The sequence below is a fragment of the Silurus meridionalis genome, chromosome 27, assembly GCF_014805685.1.
Source record: "Silurus meridionalis isolate SWU-2019-XX chromosome 27, ASM1480568v1, whole genome shotgun sequence".
NCBI lineage: Eukaryota > Metazoa > Chordata > Actinopteri > Siluriformes > Siluridae > Silurus > Silurus meridionalis.
This window is the reverse complement of record NC_060910.1, coordinates 9,912,593-9,934,478: the sequence shown is the minus strand read 5'-3', so window position 1 is coordinate 9,934,478 and position 21,886 is coordinate 9,912,593. Positions and strand designations below refer to the sequence as shown.

The following is a 21,886-nucleotide window of genomic DNA, read 5'->3' as shown; positions in this document are numbered from 1 at the left end:
TATCAGATGTAACTAATGTTTAAATACCACTTTTGAAAGTGGCCCAAAAGGGAATTGAAATGGTTATTTTTGCGGTTGATGTCGAGTTAAAGATCAGTTTTGAGTCCCTATTGGTTACAGGTTGGAGATAAATTAACAGGTTTGAGTAAATTTAACATCTGCTTCTTTTGAGCTCTGATATAACCAGATGTGTGCCAATTTTTTGTAATTTTCATAAAATGTCCATCATTACAACTCCTCGATCCTGAGGTTAATGTACTGTTGACTATGTTGACTTTTTGTGTATGCTCTTGCTTTTTTTGTGTGGGTTTCCACTGTGGTTTTTTTTTTTATTTTTTATTTTATTTTGTTTTATATATCCTCCCACCTCCTAGAAAGATGGAAGTAGGTGGACTGGCTTATATTAGGTGTAAAATATATGAATGTGTGCGCACATGGTACACATGGTAGGGTCTTGTCCAGGGTCTATTCCAAACTTTGATATGCAGTCACTACCCAGATCAAGGTAAAGCTGTGAAAATGCTGTGTGTAAAATTGGTAGACTATGGCTTGTTATTTAATTAGTAAATAACAAATTTGCTATACTTCTGGCCGTCATCTGTATTGGATAAGACTTTTTCCCGTCCAACCATAAATTAAATTTTTGGCCACTTGAGAAGTCAGTCATAGTAATAATAATTACATTAAAAACTTTATATTTCGTATAGCGACTAACCAACATGCTGTCAATCAAAGGCTTTATAATGTAGGCGGATCCTTTTTTAAGAGTTTCCATTGGCTGGATGTTAAGGGGGCGTGGCTTTATCTCTGACACTGTACTGGATAACTAGAATGCTGTGACACTAACACACTTTATCGGTAGTTTTGTTTTTTTATTTCTACATTAGAATATGTTAATGCACACCTTCAGACCGGTTGTGGCTTTTCTTCGTAGCAGGAGCGCTATATCGAGACTTTACCATGCAGAGAAAGTGGCGACACTGGGCTCCCAGCCAGACTCGCAGTCTCCCGATTATCAGGTAGGCCAAACAAGAAGCCGCGGCCTGGAGTTACTTGGTGATACCAGAAACAGTGAGCCTTTGCCGGTGAAAGCAACGTCCTTGGCTCGATAGGTTTCAGTGTGGCTTGATGTCAAATGGCTTCGTATTGAACTTTTAGTGCACTAGCTAGGGCGAATAAATACACACAGTCATGCCCTATATAGCTGACATATCGAAGAATGGGGGAAGTCATTTGGGGCTTAACCGCTATTCTTTATATTTTTCAAGCTAATCGCGTGAACAAGAATGAATGGCAAAAGCTAATATTAGGTAGCATTTTCCAACAAGGTATAAGACACTGAGTTAAACAACGTAGTGATAAAAGTCTAATGAAGTGCATACATTAAAGGTTATCTATGATGTTAGTTATTAAATATTAGAATATAAAATATGCAATTAAATAAAACTTTTTCTTATAGGAAAACTATGAACGTATGCAAGCTCTTGTTAAGCAGCTGAAAGACAGAGCAGAAAAGATAAAGCTGGGTAAGCGAGTGTCTTATGTGCATAATTAAAAATTTTATATATATATATATATATATATATATATATATATATATATATATATAAAAAATTGTTAATATTTATTATATATAATTGTTAATATTTATTTTTATTTTTCTAATGAATTTCTGACAGGTTGACCTTGGCCCACACTGAACAATGTGTTTACACAATATTTCATTTGTACAGGTGGAGGAGAGAAAGCTAGAAATCTGCACACATCCCGAGGAAAGCTTTTGCCTCGGGAGCGCATTGACAAGCTGCTGGACCCGGGGTATAAAGCCACCACATATTAATGTACACTACCAGTCAGAGTTTGGACTTTCTCATTCTATGATCAATCATTTTTATTGTTTTCCACATTGTACATTAATACCAAAGACACTCAAATTATGACAGACTATATATGGAATGTTTGATCATTCTGGTAACTTTCCACACTCTTGGCATTCTCTCAGTCAGGTAGTCATGAGGTAGTCACCTGGAATTGTTTTCCAACAAACTTAAAGAGTTCCCAGAGGTGTTAAGTGCTTGTAGGCTGCTTTTCATTCACTCTCTGGTCCAACTCATCCCAAACCATCTCAACCAGGTATAGATCGGGTAATTGTCGGGGCCAGGCCATCTGATGCAGCACTCCATCATACTCCTTAAACAAATAGCTCTTACATATCCTAGAGGTGTGTTTGAAATCATTGTCCTGTTGGAAAACAAATGATGGTCCCGTAATTGCAAAACAGATGGATAACATGTGACTGCAAAATGCTGTGGTAGCCATGCTGGTTTAAGTGTACCCTCAAGTTACCAGCAAAGCACCCCTACACCATCGCACACCATCTCCTCCATGCTTCACAGTGGGAACTACACATTCAGGATTAGTCTGTTTACCATAAGTCCTAAATTTGGTCAAGTCAGACCAATGGCCAGTTCCTTCACTGATCTAATATCCATTCCATGTGTTTTTTGGCCCCTGTAAGTCTCTTCTGCTTGTTGTTATTTCGAAGTAATGGTTTCTTTGCCGCATTTCGACTATTAAGGCCTGACTCGACTCATGCATTCTTCTCTGATGTTGAAATATGTCTGCCACTTGAACTCCAAGAAGCATTTATGGTAATCAGCAGTTTCTGAGGCTGCTAATTCTAATAAACTTATCTTCTGCAGCGGAGGTCTCTTTGTCTTCCTTTTCTGGTACAGGCCTCCTGAGAGCTTGTTTCATTATAGTGTTTGATGGTTTTGGTGACTGCACTTTGGGATACTTTTAAGGTTCTTAAGATACATGGGACAACTGATGGACTAAAGCACATTGAGGCAAGTAATGCCACAAATGAAATCTTCAATTCTCAACCTGTGAATTAAAAACCATTCCAGGTGACTACCTCGTGAATCTGATGTGCCATGTTGATGTGTTTGCCAATCTGCCATCAAATGTAGCTAAATGGTAGCTACTTTGAAAAATCAAACACACATTCTGGGTTGTTTAACACTTTCTTGTTTACAGCATAATTCCATACATGTTCTTTCATAGTTTTCATGCCTTCAATGTTGATGTACAATGTTAAAAAGAATAAAACTAAAAGAAACCACTGAAAGAGAAGGCTTGTCCAAACTTTTGACTGGTACTGTATTAATATTTCACTTTTTTTTGCTTCAACACTTGTTTTGTTCAGCTCTCCATTTCTGGAGTTGTCGCAGTTTGCTGCGTATGAGCTCTACAGTAATGAGGAAGTGCCTGCTGGAGGAATCATCACTGGCATTGGCAGAGTGTCTGGGTGAGAACTTCTGCCCTTCTTTCAGAGAAAAGTTAGAGAAAACAAATTCTGCTGGAAAACAATTAATTTGCATTTATTTTTTTGCAGGGTGGAGTGTGTTATAGTTGCAAATGATGCCACTGTCAAAGGAGGCACCTATTATCCAGTTACTGTGAAGAAGCACCTTCGTGCTCAGGAAATTGCACACCAGAACCACTTGCCATGTATATATTTGGGTGAGTTGGAACATTTTTCAGTCGTTCATCAGTCATATGTTTATCCTAGTCAGGCTCTGAAGCTTTAGGGAACACAGAGTGCTTCTTAAACTGAAATGAATGGCAGCTATTTTTCTTAAGAGATTGTAGATATGGCGAGACCAAATATGAACCAGTATGTTTGGTGGGTAGTTAAAATAACATCCTAAACAGGAAGGAGGTTTCTTTGACTGTTTTTATGAAGACATTATCGGTGGTGTATGAGCGTGAAATTTTAACGTCCAAAGAGCTTTCCAAGTATTTTCATGCATCTCTTTCCTCCCCAGTATGCTTTCTTTGTGTTGGGCAAGTTTGGAAACATTAATAATCTTGTTTGTAGTGGATTCTGGAGGGGCGAACCTACCCCGACAGGCTGATGTGTTTCCTGATAGAGATCACTTTGGACGCATCTTCTTCAACCAGGCACGCATGTCCTCAGACGGCATTGCACAGGTAAGGATCCGATGGAGCTCTCTGGAGAGTCATGATTTGTATTTCTGATAATGGGATGTTTTATGAAGGCTGGACTGATTATAATCTTGAAGCTTCATTAGTGCTCATCTTTTAATCTTATTTTTGTTTCTGGTCAGTCGATTAAGTTTTGCAGCACTTGCAATATTTCTTGCTCTTTTATTTAACTTTATGCTAAAAAAATATATTATTTTGTCAAATTGTGCTAAATAAGTTCATGTCAAATATCAGATTATTCAGTTATTCAGCCACTTAAAAAGGACATTCCAAAACCTTGTTGAAAATGAACCATTATGGACTTTTAATGTATGTGTGTGTGTGTGGCAGCCTGCGAAAACCCTTAATCGAGTGCAAATTTCTGCTAGATCTAGTTCTGAAAAATACACATTTCACTGAAATGTGTGTTTTGCTTTGCATCTAAACCAGAAGTAAAACATTCAAAAGCTTGGTTACACACAAAAGTGTAATGTAATGTAATGGGAAATGAGTGATTACTTTGACGACATACAACATATTATTCTGATTGGATGGAAGGTAGTTGTTTTTTTTATCAAAAGTAAAATAAATTAAAATAAATCTTATTGCACTACTTTATCTCCTTGTATGGCGTTTTGAGCTGGCGTAATTCTAGATCTGTGTATAAAACGAAAATAATTTTGATCTATTCAGTCTGTTTTCACTGCAAACATCAATGGCAACTTTTACTTGTCTATGCAGGGAAATAAGCATGGCATATGCAGGAGAATCCATGGCTGAAAAACACATTTAGCTTTGAATGATCCATTTTATAATTATATTTATGTATATGCTTGCATTGTAATAATCATGATGTGGAATAGTATCTGAGTGTGTGCTCTTGATGCAGATTGCTGTAGTGATGGGCTCTTGTACAGCAGGGGGCGCCTATGTCCCCGCCATGGCAGACGAAAGCATCATTGTGCGCAAACAGGGGACCATTTTTCTTGGAGGACCTCCACTTGTATGTTCAATTTTACAAAATGATGTAGTTTAGCCTGCCTCTTGTGTTGGTTTTAGAGTTGTAGAGTTAATAATGCATCCTGTGTGTGAAAAGGTAAAAGCTGCTACTGGTGAGGAAGTCTCTGCTGAAGAACTTGGAGGTGCTGACCTTCACTGCAGGTTGACTTCATTTTTTTTTTTTGTGACATACTTAAAAAAAATATAAATATTAATTTTCTGTAAATAATTCCGCGTCCATTTTTTTCCAGTAAATCTGGTGTAACTGATCACTACGCCTTAGATGATGATCATGCTCTTCACCTAGCCAGGAAAGCAGTGCGCAACCTGAACTACCAGAAAAAACTCTCTGTAAGTGTGCTACCAGAGGATATTCAGTTTTCTGCTGTTATTTTTATAATAATAGATTTGTTACACCCACACACAAGTTAGATCTTTACTTCCATGTTTTCAGGTCACTGTGGAACCTCCTGAGGCACCGTTGTTCCCAGCAGATGAACTTTATGGCATTGTGGGGGAGAACTTAAACGAAACTTTGACGTGAAGGAGGTTACGTTTAATCCGTCTTTTTAAACACAACACAATCTGGATAATTACAAATGAGTTTTGATTAAAGATTGAAATGTAAAGATATTCTAATATGAATTTCGGCCAAAGGGTACATCAGTTAAATTCCCTTTAGAGTAGCTCTAATAAAGCTATGTGATGTTTGTCCTTTTTTGGCAGCAGCAGGCTCCAGTAATCTACCAGACCACATTATTTTCCCACACAGAGTGGCTGGGAATCAGATGCACACCCTTGCCATTTTCCAAAGCGAACAGTTTTTTTTTTTTTCCTATTTTTATTTATTTTTCTTTTTGTTAAACAGTCTCATATCATTTAATGCTGGTGGAGACATTCATCTTCTTGTACAAAACAGTCAACCTTGCATTACAGAATTACAAAATGTTCTGTAGGTTGGGGGGATTAATTAAAAACCAAAGTCAATTATTAATACTGTATTTGTATTATTCATAATATTTGAAAAAGTAATTAATTCCATTCATACAGATGTTTGACAGCCATGTTTAATTACAGGTGATCGCTCGGGTAGCTGACGGCAGTAAATTTGACGAATTTAAGGCGTTTTATGGGGACACACTAGTAACTGGTGCGTCTGTTCTATATATTGAGCCTTTTATGAATAAAGCAATACAGTTCAGCATATTATGAAAATCACTTTATTTTATACTCATTCATGGTGCTGTTGTTTGTATCTAGGCTTTGCACGGATATTCGGTTATCCAGTCGGGATCATTGGCAATAATGGAGTCCTGTTCTCAGAATCTGCTAAGAAAGTAATTAATTCTTTTATATGTCATTCACACTTTAGGTGCATTAAAAGTGATCTATAAATCTGCATCTGCTTGCTCCGGTTGGCACTGTTTTATTTAACACTGTATAAGATTTTTCTAAATAACAATTTAAAAGTACAGAACCAGTTTTATTGCAATGTCTGAGCAAATATTACCACATGATACATATTGGGTAACTGCATCATAATATTTGGTGTTTTGGCTTTAGGTATGTATATACATTTAGTGAGTAAATATGGATTTATTATAAAGGATAAAGCTGCTTTATTTCCTCCAGGGACTGTAGATGCTGTAGAACATATGCATTTCTGTCACTGAAATATATATAATCAGTTCATATATCTGTGTTTGACAGGGGACTCATTTTATTGAGCTGTGCTGTCAAAGGAACATTCCCCTGATCTTCCTCCAGAACATCACAGGCAAGGCAGAGCTACACCTTGTAGCTCTTTGTATCTTTGTAACTAATTATTATGTACACCAACCAGGCATAACTTTAATGGCAAGTGATCAGGCATAACATTATGACCATCTGCCTTATTGTGTTGGTCTCACTTTTGCTGCCAAAACAGTCCCGACCCATTGAGCATCAACAGCATTCACTTCTTCAGCAATTTGAGCTACATGAGCTCCTCTGTCGGATCGGACCACATGGACCAACCTTCGCTCCCCATGTGCATCAGTGAGCCTCGGCGACCCACGACCCTGTCACCGGTGTACCACTGTTCCTTCCTTAAATCACTTTTGATAGATTCTGACCACTGCAGACCAGGAACAGCCCACAAGAGCTGCAGTTTTTGAGATTCTCTGACCCAGTGGTCTAGACATCACAATCTGGCTCATCAAACTCAATCAAATCCTTACACTCGCCAATTATTCCTGCTTCTAACACGTCAAACTTTAAGGACAAAATGTTCACTTTCTGCCTAATTGATCCCACACGCTAACAGGTGCCATGATAAAGAGAAAATCAGTGTTATTCACTCACCACTCATAATGTTATAATGTTATGCCTGGTTGGTGTGTACAGTGTATATATTTTTCAAGTTCCTCCACAACTGAGTACATACACGCTAATGTAAAGCACGTGCTGTATGCGTTGCAGGTTTTATGGTTGGGAGAGAGTACGAGGCAGGTGGCATTGCTAAGGACGGGGCTAAGATGGTGACTGCTGTGGCCTGTGCTAATGTGCCCAAGTTCACTGTAATCATCGGAGGATCCTACGGGGCGGGAAACTATGGCATGTGTGGAAGAGCATACAGGTGATGAAAGACTTGTGCCACACCCCACATATAAAACTTATTATACGAAAAAAGCATAATTTTTTAATAAATATATAGAAGTTTTCTACATGACATTTATTGAATATTTCGAAAACTTCACTTTGAGCACTCTGTAACAGACAACTGCAAGTTTTCTGACCCAGGTCAGGGAATAAATAATTATAGACACTGACATGTAAATGGTGACATAAAAAATGGTATTGTTATTGGTAAAAAAAATAAACCTTTAACAATAAATGGATAAAAATATAAGAACTGCTATAACAAACCACCCGGTCATTAGTTATTTTCCGATTTTAGCACATCCTACCTCTTTTTTTTTTTTTCCTTTGCTTTACTGTAAACGTTTTCTATAGTCCCCGATTCCTGTACACGTGGCCGAACGCACGCATCTCAGTGATGGGAGGAGAGCAAGCAGCCAATGTTCTGGCCACCATCACAAAAGATCAGAAAGCCAGAGAAGGGAAACAGGTAAGGATAAACTAATCTCGAATTGTGTCAGTTGTTAGTTTCAGCATGTCTGCTTGTATTCTGTTATATATTGCAAAGGCAAAATGGTTCTGTAGAGTCTCATCTGTTATAAAGTTCAGATTTGGTGCCTGTATTTCTAGCTCACAGCAGAACAGGAGGCGGCTTTGAAGGAGCCAATAATCAAACGATTTGAGGAGGAGGGAAATCCATATTATTCCAGTGCCAGGTAACATACAGAACATACCAAACAAACATATTCGTGTTGCAGGTAAACATCCACCTGTCTGTCAAACAAGTGTTTTTACCACAATTACTGTAGTACAAGTAACAATAATAGTCACTATACATTCAGCTTCTCAGTACAGACCCTGTACAGACAAATGCCCAGTGATTGAACACATTCTATATAGAAAAGCTCCTTCACTCTATTATACACTAACCAGGCATAAAATTTTGACCGGTGAAGTGAATAACACTGATTATCTTCTCATCGTGGCACCTGTTTTAGTGGGTTGGGTATATTAGGAAGCAAGTGAACATTTTATCTTCAAAGTTGATGAAGCAGGAAAAATGGGTGAGCGTAAGAATTTCATTGAGTTTGACAAGGGCCAAATTGTGATGTCTAGACGACTGGAGCAGAGAATCTCCAAAACTGCAGCTCCTGTATGGTGTTCTCACTCTGCAGTAGTCCGTATCTATCAAAAGTGGTATAAGGAAGGAACAGCGGTGAACCGGCGACAGGGTCGTGGGCGACCGAGCCTCATTAATGGTGTGAGGAGCGTTGGTTGGCCCGTGTGGTCTGATCCAACAGATGAGCTCCTGTAGCTCTTAATGCTAAAGAAGTTAATGCTGTTAATGCTCGAAGGGTCAGAACTGTTTTGGCAGCAAAAGGGGGACCAACCCAATATTAGGCAGACAGTCATAATGTTATGCCTGATCAGTATTTATATTTGTGCTTTATATCATGCTGTAAGATTTGAGGTGTCTCTAATCCAGCATTCCTCAATTCATCAGACTATGGGATGATGGAATCATCGACCCCGCTGACACACGCCTCGTCCTAGGACTCAGTCTGAGCGCCGCACTTAATGCCCCCGCACAGAAGACTCGCTTCGGCATCTTCAGGATGTGAAGCTGCACATTTGTTCGGTTCTTTGTCAATTCTGAAGAGACCGTAATGGTTTTGTTTGTCAATGTTACGGTTTTTTTTTTTTTTTTAACTGCTTGGTCCGAGCAGTAAAAGGATTGAAACTATAAATTGAGTAGTCTCTCTTTAATTTCTGAAATAATTGTATGCATTCTATAATAATAAGCTAATTATTATAAATCATGTATGACATTAACGAGCTGCTTTTTACCACCAAGCAAGTTTTAACAGGCACAGTTGGATTATTTGACATCTTATTACAAGTTCATTACAAAATACAATGATTGCTGTACATGGTATAAAATATAATAAGGCTACTTTACAAGTCCTAATGGTGCATTAAAGTCAGTCTTATGCCTGTATTCCCACTTTGTGCACTGAGACGAAGTGATCATATCCAGAGAGGATCAGAAACCGCAGATGTGTTGCATTTGAGCAGTCAAGCTGGAGAAAAAACATCATATGTATTGAGTGTATCTCTTATAGGCATGACAGAACAGCAATTAGGGAAAAAATAATAAACTCACTGAAATTTCATTTGTTTGCAGACTTCCCTCTGTTTGTTCAAACTCTAAAAGAAAAAAGGTCATGTGACTCAGTATTTTATTAAAAATACTTTCATTTAGAGCTCATTCAGTTGTGTGTTTTTGTAGACAGACTGTTTTTGATAAGTATTTTTGTGTCTATACTGTTGTATAGCATCAGTAGTTGGGTTTTTGTTTAAAATAAAATAAAAGTAAAAATGTTTAAATAGGAACAGGTACATACCCTTTTCTGCCATGACCTTAAAATCCTCAGCCTCTTCATTTGTGCTTTGCTCGATTCTTAAACGTTTTACTGTAACAAAAATTTAAGACTTGTATCTTTAGTGAATATGAAAAGCACACCGAACCATGTGTTCTGTCTGCAACAAATGAATGTCAGATCATCATCATCTTTCGGCTGCTCCATTAGGGGTCGCCACAGCGGATCATCCGTCTGCATACCCCCCTGTCCTCTACATCTGCCTCTTTCAAACCATTTACCTGCATGTCTTCCCTCAACACATCCTCCTCCACATGTCTAAACCATCTCAATCGGGCCTCTCTCAGTCTCCAAAACGTTCTACATGCGCTGTCCCTCTAATAAACTCATTTCTAATCTTGTCCATCGTCGTCACTCCCAACGAAAACCTCAACATCTTCAGCTCTGCTACCTCCAGCTCCACCTCCTGTCTTTTACTCAATGCCACTGTCTCTAATCCATACAACATCGCAGGTCTCACCACAGTCCTATAAACCTTCCCTTTCACTCTTACAGATACCCTTCTATCACAAATCACTCCTGCCACTCTTCTACATCCACTCCACCCTGCCTGCACTCTTTTCTTCACTTCTCTAACACACTACTGTCACACTGTCCTCATACATGTCCTGCACCACCTTCACATACTCCTCTGACACACCTGACTTCCTCATACAATACCAAAATGATTGTCAGATCCATTATGCAAATTGACACATTCATAACTTTGTATTTCGCTTAGTAATAGAGACTGTAGGGCCAAAAGTATACAGACAAACTACCATCACACATTAATTTAGTTTTTCCCTAAACTTGTTTTGCTTTGTCTAGAAATGTAAAAAGAAGTTTGTATTAGGGGAGGTGGTAGCTTAGTGTTTAAGGCATTGGATTTGGGTTCTCAGGGTCATGAGTTCAAATCCCATTCTCTGAATTTATCCAGTCGCTCTGGATAAAGGTGTCTGCCACATGTAAATGTGAGCAACCAATTACTTTGTCAGAAAGTTCACAATGCAGGGTTGATTCAGTCTTATAAATACTATAGGAACGACTGTAATGTATATCTGGAGCTGCTTTGATTACTTACTATTAAAACTGTGGATGGATATCACCGATATCTTCATGTTATCTGGAAATCGGATAATGAACTCTTGAGGGAAAATCCCCGTCGACAGCCAGAACGTCTCCATGTTTCTGTAACAGAAACGAGATCTAGTCCTGACATCAATTTGGTATGGTTACGTGCTTTGGTAACTCAGAACTCACCCGTCTATCATGCGTTCCGGTGGATAATTCTCATCGCTGGACGTCGCGAACAGCACCTGAGCTCCAAACGAGTTTAAAGCCGTGTTTAACATTATTAATCTCTAATCAACACTCAGACCTGATCAACAATGAGACTAATGTTGCTAAGCAGCCATTCAAGCTCATATCGTCGCATGTCTTAAACGTCATCAACATCCGACACACCAGGGCGCATGCTGGCGTGTTTTAGGGATTTGCAGTTGTGTTGTTTTTGTATGCACGTCTTTTAATGGCAAATGGAACAGGTGATGTTGTGTTCTGTCGCGGAACTGCTCAGGTAAGAGATGTTTTCATGTAGGTACACCGCTTTGATGGAGTTAGCATGAGCGCATCAAGCTTGGGATGCTAGTTTTGCTAACTGGTAGCATGGTTATTGGAGTGTCAGTGAAAACACGATGATATACTTTTGTAAAGAAAGTGCGACTTATATATCTTTATTTCTCATTTTATTACCACAATAATTATTAACAAAGTCATTATAACTGTGTGATTATATTCCTGTGTTGTGTGAACAGAGTGACGACTCGGATATATGGGACGACACGGCCTTGATTAAAGCCTATGATAAAGCCGTGGCATCTTTCAAGGTAATCATTCGGGTTCAATGTGAACAGATTTAACGCCACTTTACAAACTGAATCCAGTTTCATCTGCGAGCTCTGAATCTTCTCACCTTTTCAACATCAGCTCTCTTAAAGTGCCTCTGTCGTGGCCTGTTTTTATCAATAGTAGCGCATTCAATAACAAAGTTAAAATAACAAGTAAAAGAAACAATGTAAGTTCAGGACTCAGGGTTGGAGTTACAGAAAAAGACTTCATTCAGCAGAAATAAAGCCAAACACATATTTAAGCTTGTGCAGTTTGCAGCACATATGTTTTGATGGCACTACGTGATGGCTGCAATCTAATTGGATAAAGTCAAACCGAAACACTATTAAAGGAAGAGAATAGACTATTGGAAATAAATGAATATAAATTTATAAACAAGTGTATTAGAACATAAGTTTGGGATTCTGAAGGCCTTGCTGCCCCTGCCACCAGAGTTTAAATTCCCACTTCAGCTATCTGTTTTTTTTTTATTGATATCCAAACATTCCTTTATCCACTGTCATCATCCTGAAATGCCCAAGTTTTTTCCAGTAATGGTGGCTGATCCCATTCATCAATATTTTTTCTAAAAAGTAGCATGTTATTCACATATGGCTGTTTTACGACCCTCTATCGTGGTCACCATTTCATATCTGATCTTTTGACACATTCATTACTTCAGACAAATCAACCCTCAACAACAACATATGTTGTGTTCACTGCTGCTTCAAGTGTGCTGATTCTAATCGCATTAATCACCTCTTGGAATATAGAGAAATGCTGTGTCCCACAAAAATATTTCATGCATGACCGAAACACACAATCTTGAAACACTTAATTACCATACCTCTTCCTTTCTTTCCTTTTACAGAATGCTCTGAAAGGAGAAGACGCCATGGCTCCCCTCACCAAAGAGAAACCTGGCAATAAACGGAAAAACACCAAAAAGAGCAAAAGCAAGAAGAAGTGTAACACATCTCCTGATGGAGAGGTAAATCACACTGCCACAGACATTTGAACACTGATGTGGATTATTCTGTTTCTCTTTGATGGTTTTTTCCCAGAATTAAAAATAAACTAAATCCTGTTTTCTGACCATCTGAAGCATTGGAGTCAAACTCGATTATAGCAGGGGCCAAAATTAACTCCATGGTCCAAGTAGAGGGCAACCATGGTCAGCATATTTAATGAACAAGTCTGTACTGTGGCAATTCAGGATAGAGTGAAGGTGTGCATCAGTCAGACGAATCCTGTGCCTGCATTCGTTTTATTTTCATAACAGAGAAAAGTCATTTAGACGATAGATATGTTCTTTCAAATATGCCTAGCGTTCGAGCAGCCTGTAGACAGAAACACGCTTTCGGATATATTGGATCTGGATTTATAAGGGACTGAGATTTGTGTACATACACCAATCAGTCATTCCATTAAAACCGCTAACAGGTTAAATATCTCTCTATAAAAATCGAGTGTACAGATCTGAGTGTTTTGGGAAGGTCTAGATGGCAGGCTCATGGAAACTCCAAAACAGCATTATATTGGGATTTTCCTGTTCTGTAGTGGTTAGTGCCCTTTTAAGTAGTCCATAAAAGCATAGCTTGTATCCTGATAAATGGGTCATGAGTGCTAAAGGCTCATTGATGTTTGTGGGGATGGTAAATTAGCACGCCTGCTCCGATCTCATGTAAGAGTAGCACAAAATGCTGGAAAGGTTAATGTTGGCTCTGATAGAAAGTTGTCTGAATACACAGTGCATCCGCGTCTGCTGTAGAGTATGAAGCAAATGTTCTGCTGGTAAACCTCAGGGAAACCATGATTTCTTTAGGCTGTGAACAAATTTAAGATCCATTATGCACATTTTTTTTTATTTTTATTACTAGATGCGATGGGGCCAGAAGTTTGTGAACACCTGATTGTCAATCCCAAATGTGCTTCTTTTCAGAACATGCTTTGGTTTGTCTAGAAGCTTAAAAGTTTGCATTAGCAACCAATTTCTTTGTCAACAATTTCCCTGAAAGGTCACATTCATTCATTCATTCATTCACAAGAAGATTTTTTAGATTCTCTTAGAGACCACACGTGTAATGAGATCCAAACTGATCAAATGGAAATTGTAATTGTCTTTTACAGTGGAAAGTTGGTGATACCTGTTACGCATATTGGTCCCAAGATGGAAACCTGTACGCTGCAACCATTTCCTCAGTCAACCTGGAAAAGGGGACCTGCGTCGTATATTACAATGACTACGGGAACGAGGAGGAACAGAATCTGAGCGACCTTCTCACAGACGCTGCAGAGGCGGATGGAGAGTCGCAAAAGATAACTGATGTACATGACGTTTATTCTGTTTTTATGCACATTGTTTTTAGCACTCAAGTACGTACGTTCTAATGCTGACTAAATCTTAGGGGCAAGAGGTGGCTTCTTCTACAGAGGAGAGCGACAGGTCTTCTACTCCACATCAGTCTAATCAGCCGAAACACAAAGCTAAAGGCAAATCTCCAGTGCTACCTCCTATGTGGGGCCCTGGGTTTCCTCCTGTTCCTCCTCCTGGCTCTCACTTTAGAATGGTGAGTAAATATGAAGTCTGTATTGTGTGTAATTCAGTAGTGAGACCCTTCGGGATGAATGGTTCAAACACTGATTGCGATGAGTGATATAATCATCACTAACATAGACCACGCTAATGCTCATGTCTTCTTCAGTCTGACAATAGAAGAGGTGGAGGCCCTGGACCGGCCTTTCCTGGATGGTCTCCAATGATGCCTCCAGGGCCACCGGTGAGACACTTTTTTTTTTTTTTTTTTACTAGTGATGGGGTGGATTGATCGACTGAATCAGTCAATCAAAAACGCCTAACTAGTGATTACTGAAGTCTGCCTGTAGGTTTTGCTTAACAAGCCCACCACATACTCCAGGCCTACCAATCAGTTTGGCATATTCTTCTGTGGAAGCCAATCAGAAAAGAAGGTTGTGCCCAGAAAAGTTATAAGATGCTCTTTGAGTAAGAGATTGTTGGTTTTTCCTACTGTAAAGTTTCAAATGTTCTTATTCCCAGGAGCTATTCTTACAAGTGGCGTCTGCCGGCTGGTGTCAGGTGCACATGACCCTGAACCGGACATTTATGGCATTTGGCAGACATGATTATACAGAACTACCTACAAATGTGCTTTAAAGTTTCTATCAGTAACTAATTTTTGACACTGGTTTGTTAGGTCACAGACCAAAAATAGTCAAAAACCAGAAGAGGGGAAAGAGTGGAAGATTGGAAAGAGTGTATTGTGGGTAGTATGGATGAGAGAGATGCTGTGAGGAAGAAATATGCTGCTCCAGACAATATATATACATACGTATACTGAAAGTCCCATTTCTGAAATTTTTATTTGAACCTATTGACCAAGTTGGCAGGTCAAAGCCAGTGGTGGACAGTTATGAAGTTAATGTTACTGTATTAAGTAGCTTTTTCATTTACCTGTATTTTACTGAAGTATTTCCATTTGGGGAGACTTTAAATTGACTGCATTTCAAAGTCAAATATCGAACATTTTACTCCACTACGTTTTGCAAAATCAGTCGTACGTTTTTATTTGATTGGAGAAAAACTGGTTGGTATTTATTTAGCACAGACATATACCGTATTTTCCGGACTATAAGCCGATACTTTTTTCCCACGCTTTGAACCCCGCAGCTTAAACAATGAAGCGGCTAATTTATGGATTTTTTGGGGGGTTTTCCCGGTTTCACAAGCTTCAAAAAACTGAGCCCCATAACATTAGACCAATGAAATAGCAGAACGGGTTCAGGTGAACCAATGAAACTCTTTATATTAAATCAGATGCGCTCCCACTGAATCAGGCCGCACCACATCATAAATATGGATGAGGTTCCTCTGATGTTTGACCTGCCGCTCGCTCGGACTGTCTACAGGAAATGCAAATCATCAACCGGGCATGAAAAACGCACTTCACCTGTGTTCTGAGCTGCACGGCATCGGGGGGAAAAGCTACACCGATGGTGATTTTTAAACACACGACGATGCCAGAAGAAAAAATCCCGAGAGAAATTGTTGTGAAAGGAAGGAGGAAGACAGTGAACAATGACTTTCTTGGTAGGCTACTGTTTAGATACAAGCCGTGTAACAGTCACTGTCTTTTGTTAAAGCCTGTGTAAAGTTTATTAGTTTTAGTGTAGACACCTGCGGCTTATAGACAGGTGCGGCGTATTTATGTTCAAAATAAACACCTTTGTCAAATTCAGTGGGTGTGGCTTATATTTTGGTGCGTTTAATAGTCCGGAAATTGCGGTAGTTCAGCGTTAGTTCAACAGCAAGCAGAACATTTATTTGAGGTAGTTTTTGAAGAAGGTCCTGGGTTCATGATATTTTTATTTTTTTTATAGATATCAGTGTGTCAGTGACTCATTCTATTAATTGATGTGTTGCTAAGAGTAACATTAGTCTTTTCACCTAAACTGTTTTTGATGTAAGCAAAGAGTCTTGTGATAAAAATGATAATAATAGGACTTGTATATTAGTAATAATAGGAACATTATAGCCATAATTTCATAGAATTTTTGATTCTTAAGCACATTTGAAAACAAATACTTTTGCACTTTTACTGAAATAATATTTGTGTTTAACTGAACCAAATAGTTTGTTTACTTCGTCTACTGCTGTTCAAAGTTCAAATTTAAGCTTTGAAACACTAATAATACAGTATTATAGTAATATTATAGTATTATGGTATGGATTGAACTAAAAGTTCTCACCTCTTGCACAGATGATCCCACCGCCACCACCAATTAGTCCTGACATGCTGGAGGATGATGAGGCTTTAGGCAGCATGCTGATTTCATGGTACATGAGTGGCTACCACACAGGATACTACTTAGTGAGTAATTACTACATTCACTACTTTTATGCCACTGGAAAAAAAAACATTTGTGTGGTAAATACATCTCTTGACGCCTTACAGGGCTTAAAACAAGGTCGCAGAGAAGCTACCGGAAAGAAGTCCCATCACAAATGAAGCAATGAAAAGTTCATACTGGTACGTCATTGATTCTTTATTTTATTTTTGTATTCTAGTGTAAGAGTTTATTGACAAATGGTTACAGTGGTATGTGTGCATGGATATATTCAAAACTACTTCCTTTCCATGGTTGATAAAAAGGAAAGTCAGTTTGATTGATCTTATTGATTATTTCTTTCCTGCTTGTTGCATTGTGGATTCATAATCAAATAAAATAAAAATAAATAAAAATGGGGGTATTCCACAGTTAGCTTTTAACATCTAGGGAGGATTGACAAATTCCTAAAATGCTTATTAGACTATTTCTCCCTGAGATTTCTTCCAGGGTGCTCATGTGAGCTCTCTTCTTTGTATAATATCGACTTGATAAGACTATGCAATTAAGCCAAAACAGACTCCACTTGAGTGAAACCTTTGGTTTGTATCAGTTATTTTGTACAGATGAAGAGTGCCAATAATTTGAGTCAGCTGGATTTAATTTGTCATGCATACCCTTGGTCTTGTTTCTCTACCACAGGTTAAACTGACTTCAGTCTCTGATGATGTTGCTGAAGTTCTGCACTTGTTCATCTTCAAAATAATGTTTTGTATTCTTTGTACATAAATGAATTAAATGTTTTCTTTTTTCCAAACTTGTCTGATCTTTTTTTTTTAAACAATGACGACTTGTGATTTAAAGTGGAAATTTAAATTCTAAATTTTGAACAATAAATGTAATTATTTTTTTTGGTCAGAACACAGTATTTAATTACAGTGGCATTTTTGTGACATTTTCATATCTTTGTTCTGATGTCTTGCATTCTTGGCACTAACCCTCCCCCCCCCCCCATGCCCCCGCCCCCCTGGAAGATTCACATTCTAGCTCACCCTTGTAACAAAAGCATCTGTTGTAGTTGTTGATAAATCTGCTTTCTCGTGGTATTACATTCTTATTAACTGCTCTTTAAGGCTGCTGCTATATCGATCTATAATCGAGTAATCTAACAATTATTCCATTGAATAATCATAAGTACTGTTTTTTTTTATATATATATTAAAGAGCAATAGTAATAAATAAGAGGTCTCTTAAAAGAATTTTTTTTTTTTTTTTGGAAATTTTTTTTTAATTGCTGATATTGCATATAGTGCATTTATTAGCCATATTCCATCAAAAATTTGGATGGTGCGTCGGTAATAATGGTCCGTGGGGAAACGCAGTGCTCTGTGTTTAGTTAAATGGACTAAACAAACTTTTGTAATCAAGTTACTCGAGTTACAGCCCTACTGCTCTCTATTTCAAATCTAGTGACATTAGAAACTTGCATTAACAGGCATTACAATAGGAAAACAGGTTAATTTCTTCCTTTGTTTCAGGAAGTTTTATTATTGCCACCGTCATCACTAGATTACTCATTAGGGATCATTTTACACTTTTATTTTTATTTGGTTTTATTTTGTAATTTAAATGTTCTATTCTTTACATATTTTGTCCAGCTGGTTTGTAACAGTCTATTGGTAACCACATTATTCAAATTGAATTGAAAACAAGATACATACTGTAAGTGAGCTGAAATGAGAAGGCTTGATTCATGGGTGTAGTGAAATCGTAAGGTTACCCAGGTGAAAATTCAGGATCTTAATTATTCTAAATGTAATAATAAATAAATAAAATGTAAAGTATAAACCTGGCTTAAACACTCAAATTTGCAACAAGCCACATACAGTGAATATGTAGGACTCGTGACAAGGTGTTTAGATGTAGGGTGAATTTTTTTTAATGCTGGTTAAGCTGCTTTCACTATTAAGTAATTATCAGCGTGTCACGGTGGCACAGGTTTTTTTTCCCCCTCACAGTTTGAGCACTAATCTATTTAAGTTAAGAAATTCTTTTTACAGCAGGAGTCGTTGAAGTGCTACCACACACTGGGTTGATGGACAAGCGGATCTAATAAAAGAGGCATTCTGGTATTTGGGGCCAACTGAAGGATAATGTTGAAGCTTGTGGTTTCTGGCCTCGTCTGTAACCCCTGCTGGAGCTCTTCTGATGAACTGTTCTTAACCTTAGACCTGTGCAACCTGTATATAGGAACAGGAAGAGAAGTGGTTGTATGGATATTACTGAAATAGTTCCCCACGTCCTCTTTCAAGCATATAAATATATTTCATATAATGAAATAATGACCCTTAAACAATATGCATGTTTAAGGAAAAGAACAACGTTTGTTTGGGTCACATTACTGCCTGGTTTGGTAACTGCACCGTCTTGGATCGCAAGACCTTACAGAGGATAGTGAGGACAGCTGAGGAGATCATCTGAGTCTCTCACCTCTATCAAGGACATTCCCACTAAACGCTGCATCCGCAAAGCCAAACATTGTGAACGACCCCACAAACCCCTCACACACACTTTTCACTCTCCTACCAAAAGGGAAGAGGTTCCGAAGCAATTGGGCCTCACATCCGGACTGTGCAACAGTTTTTTCCCTCAAGCCATCAGGCTCCACAACACAACTGAACTGGAATTCACACACACCCAACTGTGTGCTACTGAGCTGCTACAAATCCGAACTCAAACACACACTCATACTCATTTCACACATCAATGTCTTCAGTACCACACATTATATTATTTTATTATTACAACATGCTGTTTTTTGCACAACATTTTATGTTTACATTTTGTGTTTATTTACAAGCACATTCATGTATCCAGTTCTTTCTTGTACACAGCCCTGTATAATACACAGTAGGTTTACTGTGTGTTTTGTATTTGTCCTACACTTGTCTTGTGTTGACTTTTTGCACTGTTTTCACCAGGTTGCACACGATGCACAGTATGTGGCGTTGGACAACTTACAACACAAGTTAAATGTTCTTAACTCATTTCTGTTATGTAGCTTTATGCTGTTTATACTGTATAGAGTTGAAATGACAATAAAAGCTTCTTGACTTTATTCATCTTATCAGGTGTCCACCAGGGGGCGCACTTGAGTAGGCGCTGAATCTAGGGCGCAGGCTGCAGCCCGTATCCGCGCTCACTTCACTAAAGTAGGGATTTGTCACCTTCACATCGAGTCTGCTCGCAGGCGGTGTTTTATCACAGGGATTTACTGTTCTGAAAGGGAAAGTGTTTCTGAGGTGAAGGGGAAACCCGCCGCGTTTACTGGAGACCCCGTGGAAGGGGTTTGTTTCTGTTTTTCACAATGTTTTGCCGAAACCAGTCCTCCAGAGTCACCATCGCCCGCGGCTCGGCTCTGGAGATGGAGCTGCGCAGGGGGAAGTTCAGACAGAGCATTCTGCTGGACACACCACAGGTGAGCTTCCTTACACACTCTCCATCATGTTCTCCTTCACTCCTGGTCCTCAAAGAACTGATTGAGCAGGGAGACACTCATTCAGTTATAGGATGGAAAATAAACACTATTTATCGGTGTATTTATTCGGAGTTACTGTTTAGTATGTGTCCTGTTCACATCTACAAGATCTAACTCAGTAGAAAAGTTGTTATATTATATAATATTATTATTATTATTATTATTATTATTATTAATATTATATATTCCATTCGAGCTGAATAACAAAATAAACAGCGTAAACTAGCTTTAAAATGAGCTTGTCTTAGTTACAGCTGAAGCGCATACTTGCATACTGGATAGTATGCACCCGAGTATGTATATTTGCAGTGAGGGGAAGCCATGTTGTTTGAACATGGACTACTATCAAGAACGCTAGTATGCTAGTATTAATCAACTGCTGTGAAGTCTCAAAATGCTTTTAAAACTAACTTTTAACATATAAATATAAACTCGTACATGTATATACCTTAAAATGTGAAAATTTATATTTGGTGTATATATTAGAAAAAAGTAAATATTGGTAAACGTTAATTGCCCTAATGGCATGTTAAGTCTCATTTACTGTCTTTCAAGTATCTATCTATCTATCTATCTATCTATCTATCTATCTATCTATCTATCTATCTATCTATCTATCTATCTATCTATCTATCTATCTATCATCAAGAATTACAGCTTACACAAGGTTTGCATTCAGGTTTATGTATGTATGTGTATATATATATATATATATATATATATTATAAAATATATTTGAAGGCGAACCTTCTGTAACCTGTAATTATTTTTAACTCGCCTCCTCAAAAAAAGTTGAAAAGTTTCCTTCACAATAGTAGGTTTCTCTTTCCAGCTTGTTATGGTGTGGCTTTCAGACCATTTTACCATAATATCCTACACTCAAGCCTGTTTTTATGTCTAAATGTGACATATATGCAGTAAATCCTCTTCCTCTATCATGCGTAATTATGTTGAGGTCTGTTTTGCAGATTAAAGGTGCTCGGTCTTGCTCAGATTGCAAAAAAAAATCTGATATGTTTCGTTTATCTCACAGCTGTGACATTGAAGCCGTTCCCATTTACCGTCTCGCCTTTCTTTCAAGTTCTCATTCAATATTCATGTGTGTTCTTTCACACCATTTACTTGGCCAACAATATCCCACTGATATCTGATTGAGATTACACCCTATCAGCATTTCGTGATAGGTTTTTCTGACGTCATGGCGTATTTCCATACTCTTTGGATATCTCTGATGGGATAAAGTTCGCTGGACATTTGAAAAACAATCTTTTCATCAGAGCAAAGCTCAGACTTCATACACAAGCTGACCTAATTGAGCTTTACAATGCCAGGGTTTGGGTACTGGGCTCAGATTGCCATTAGAAAGCTACAGTAGGTATGAGCTGAGTGATAAAACCCTGCATCCTGGAAGAAGATCTGTTGGATAATCATCAATGCTTTTGTGATGGTGAAAGTGTCTACCTTCAAGCTTTATATCTGCATGAAATGTGGAAAGGTAACATCTACCAGTATAATATAACTGATAATATATTTAGCTTTAATCCCTGCTCAGTGATAAGATAAATACACTTCCATGCATAGATGC

The 21,886-nt window shown here is 38.2% G+C and overlaps 4 protein-coding genes across 5 annotated transcripts in view; 3 read left to right on the top strand and 1 right to left on the bottom strand.

The window, feature by feature from the left end:
• Positions 1–795: 795 nt before the first annotated feature.
• On the top strand, positions 796–9,782 carry mccc2 (methylcrotonyl-CoA carboxylase subunit 2). The gene is given in 18 exon segments (XM_046841868.1): positions 796–1,019; positions 1,460–1,526; positions 1,734–1,818; positions 3,209–3,310; positions 3,398–3,525; positions 3,884–3,996; positions 4,880–4,993; positions 5,087–5,151; positions 5,241–5,340; positions 5,444–5,510; positions 5,513–5,538; positions 6,067–6,139; positions 6,250–6,326; positions 6,700–6,766; positions 7,450–7,606; positions 7,984–8,098; positions 8,239–8,324; positions 9,113–9,782. Coding segments are annotated over 18 exon segments (1,689 nt in total). The 5' UTR covers positions 796–890; the 3' UTR covers positions 9,231–9,782.
• On the bottom strand, positions 9,298–11,432 carry LOC124380677 (heat shock protein family B (small) member 11). The gene is made up of 5 exons (XM_046841870.1): positions 11,292–11,432; positions 11,113–11,219; positions 10,014–10,082; positions 9,773–9,816; positions 9,298–9,689 (listed from the first exon to the last, which is right to left on the bottom strand). The coding sequence occupies exons 1-5, from the start codon at positions 11,381–11,383 to the stop codon at positions 9,597–9,599; spliced, it is 405 nt and encodes a 134-aa protein (XP_046697826.1). The 5' UTR covers positions 11,384–11,432; the 3' UTR covers positions 9,298–9,596.
• A 15-nt stretch (positions 11,433–11,447) lies between these two features.
• On the top strand, positions 11,448–17,580 carry smn1 (survival of motor neuron 1, telomeric). Its single transcript, XM_046841869.1, has 9 exons — positions 11,448–11,607; positions 11,846–11,917; positions 12,790–12,909; positions 14,049–14,246; positions 14,327–14,488; positions 14,624–14,698; positions 16,697–16,807; positions 16,892–16,966; positions 17,466–17,580. The coding sequence occupies exons 1-8, from the start codon at positions 11,560–11,562 to the stop codon at positions 16,943–16,945; spliced, it is 840 nt and encodes a 279-aa protein (XP_046697825.1). The 5' UTR covers positions 11,448–11,559; the 3' UTR covers positions 16,946–16,966; positions 17,466–17,580.
• Positions 17,581–19,948: 2,368 nt separating this feature from the next.
• rtkna (rhotekin a) overlaps positions 19,949–21,886 on the top strand; it is a 60,805-nt gene continuing 58,867 nt past the window's right edge. The window contains exon 1 of one of the 2 annotated variants that reach the window (XM_046841208.1): positions 19,949–20,241. In XM_046841208.1, coding sequence (XP_046697164.1) covers positions 20,131–20,241 — 111 coding nt within the window. In that variant the 5' untranslated portion in view covers positions 19,949–20,130. The remainder of the gene's footprint in view (positions 20,242–21,886) is intronic. The other variant, XM_046841205.1, reaches the window with a different exon arrangement.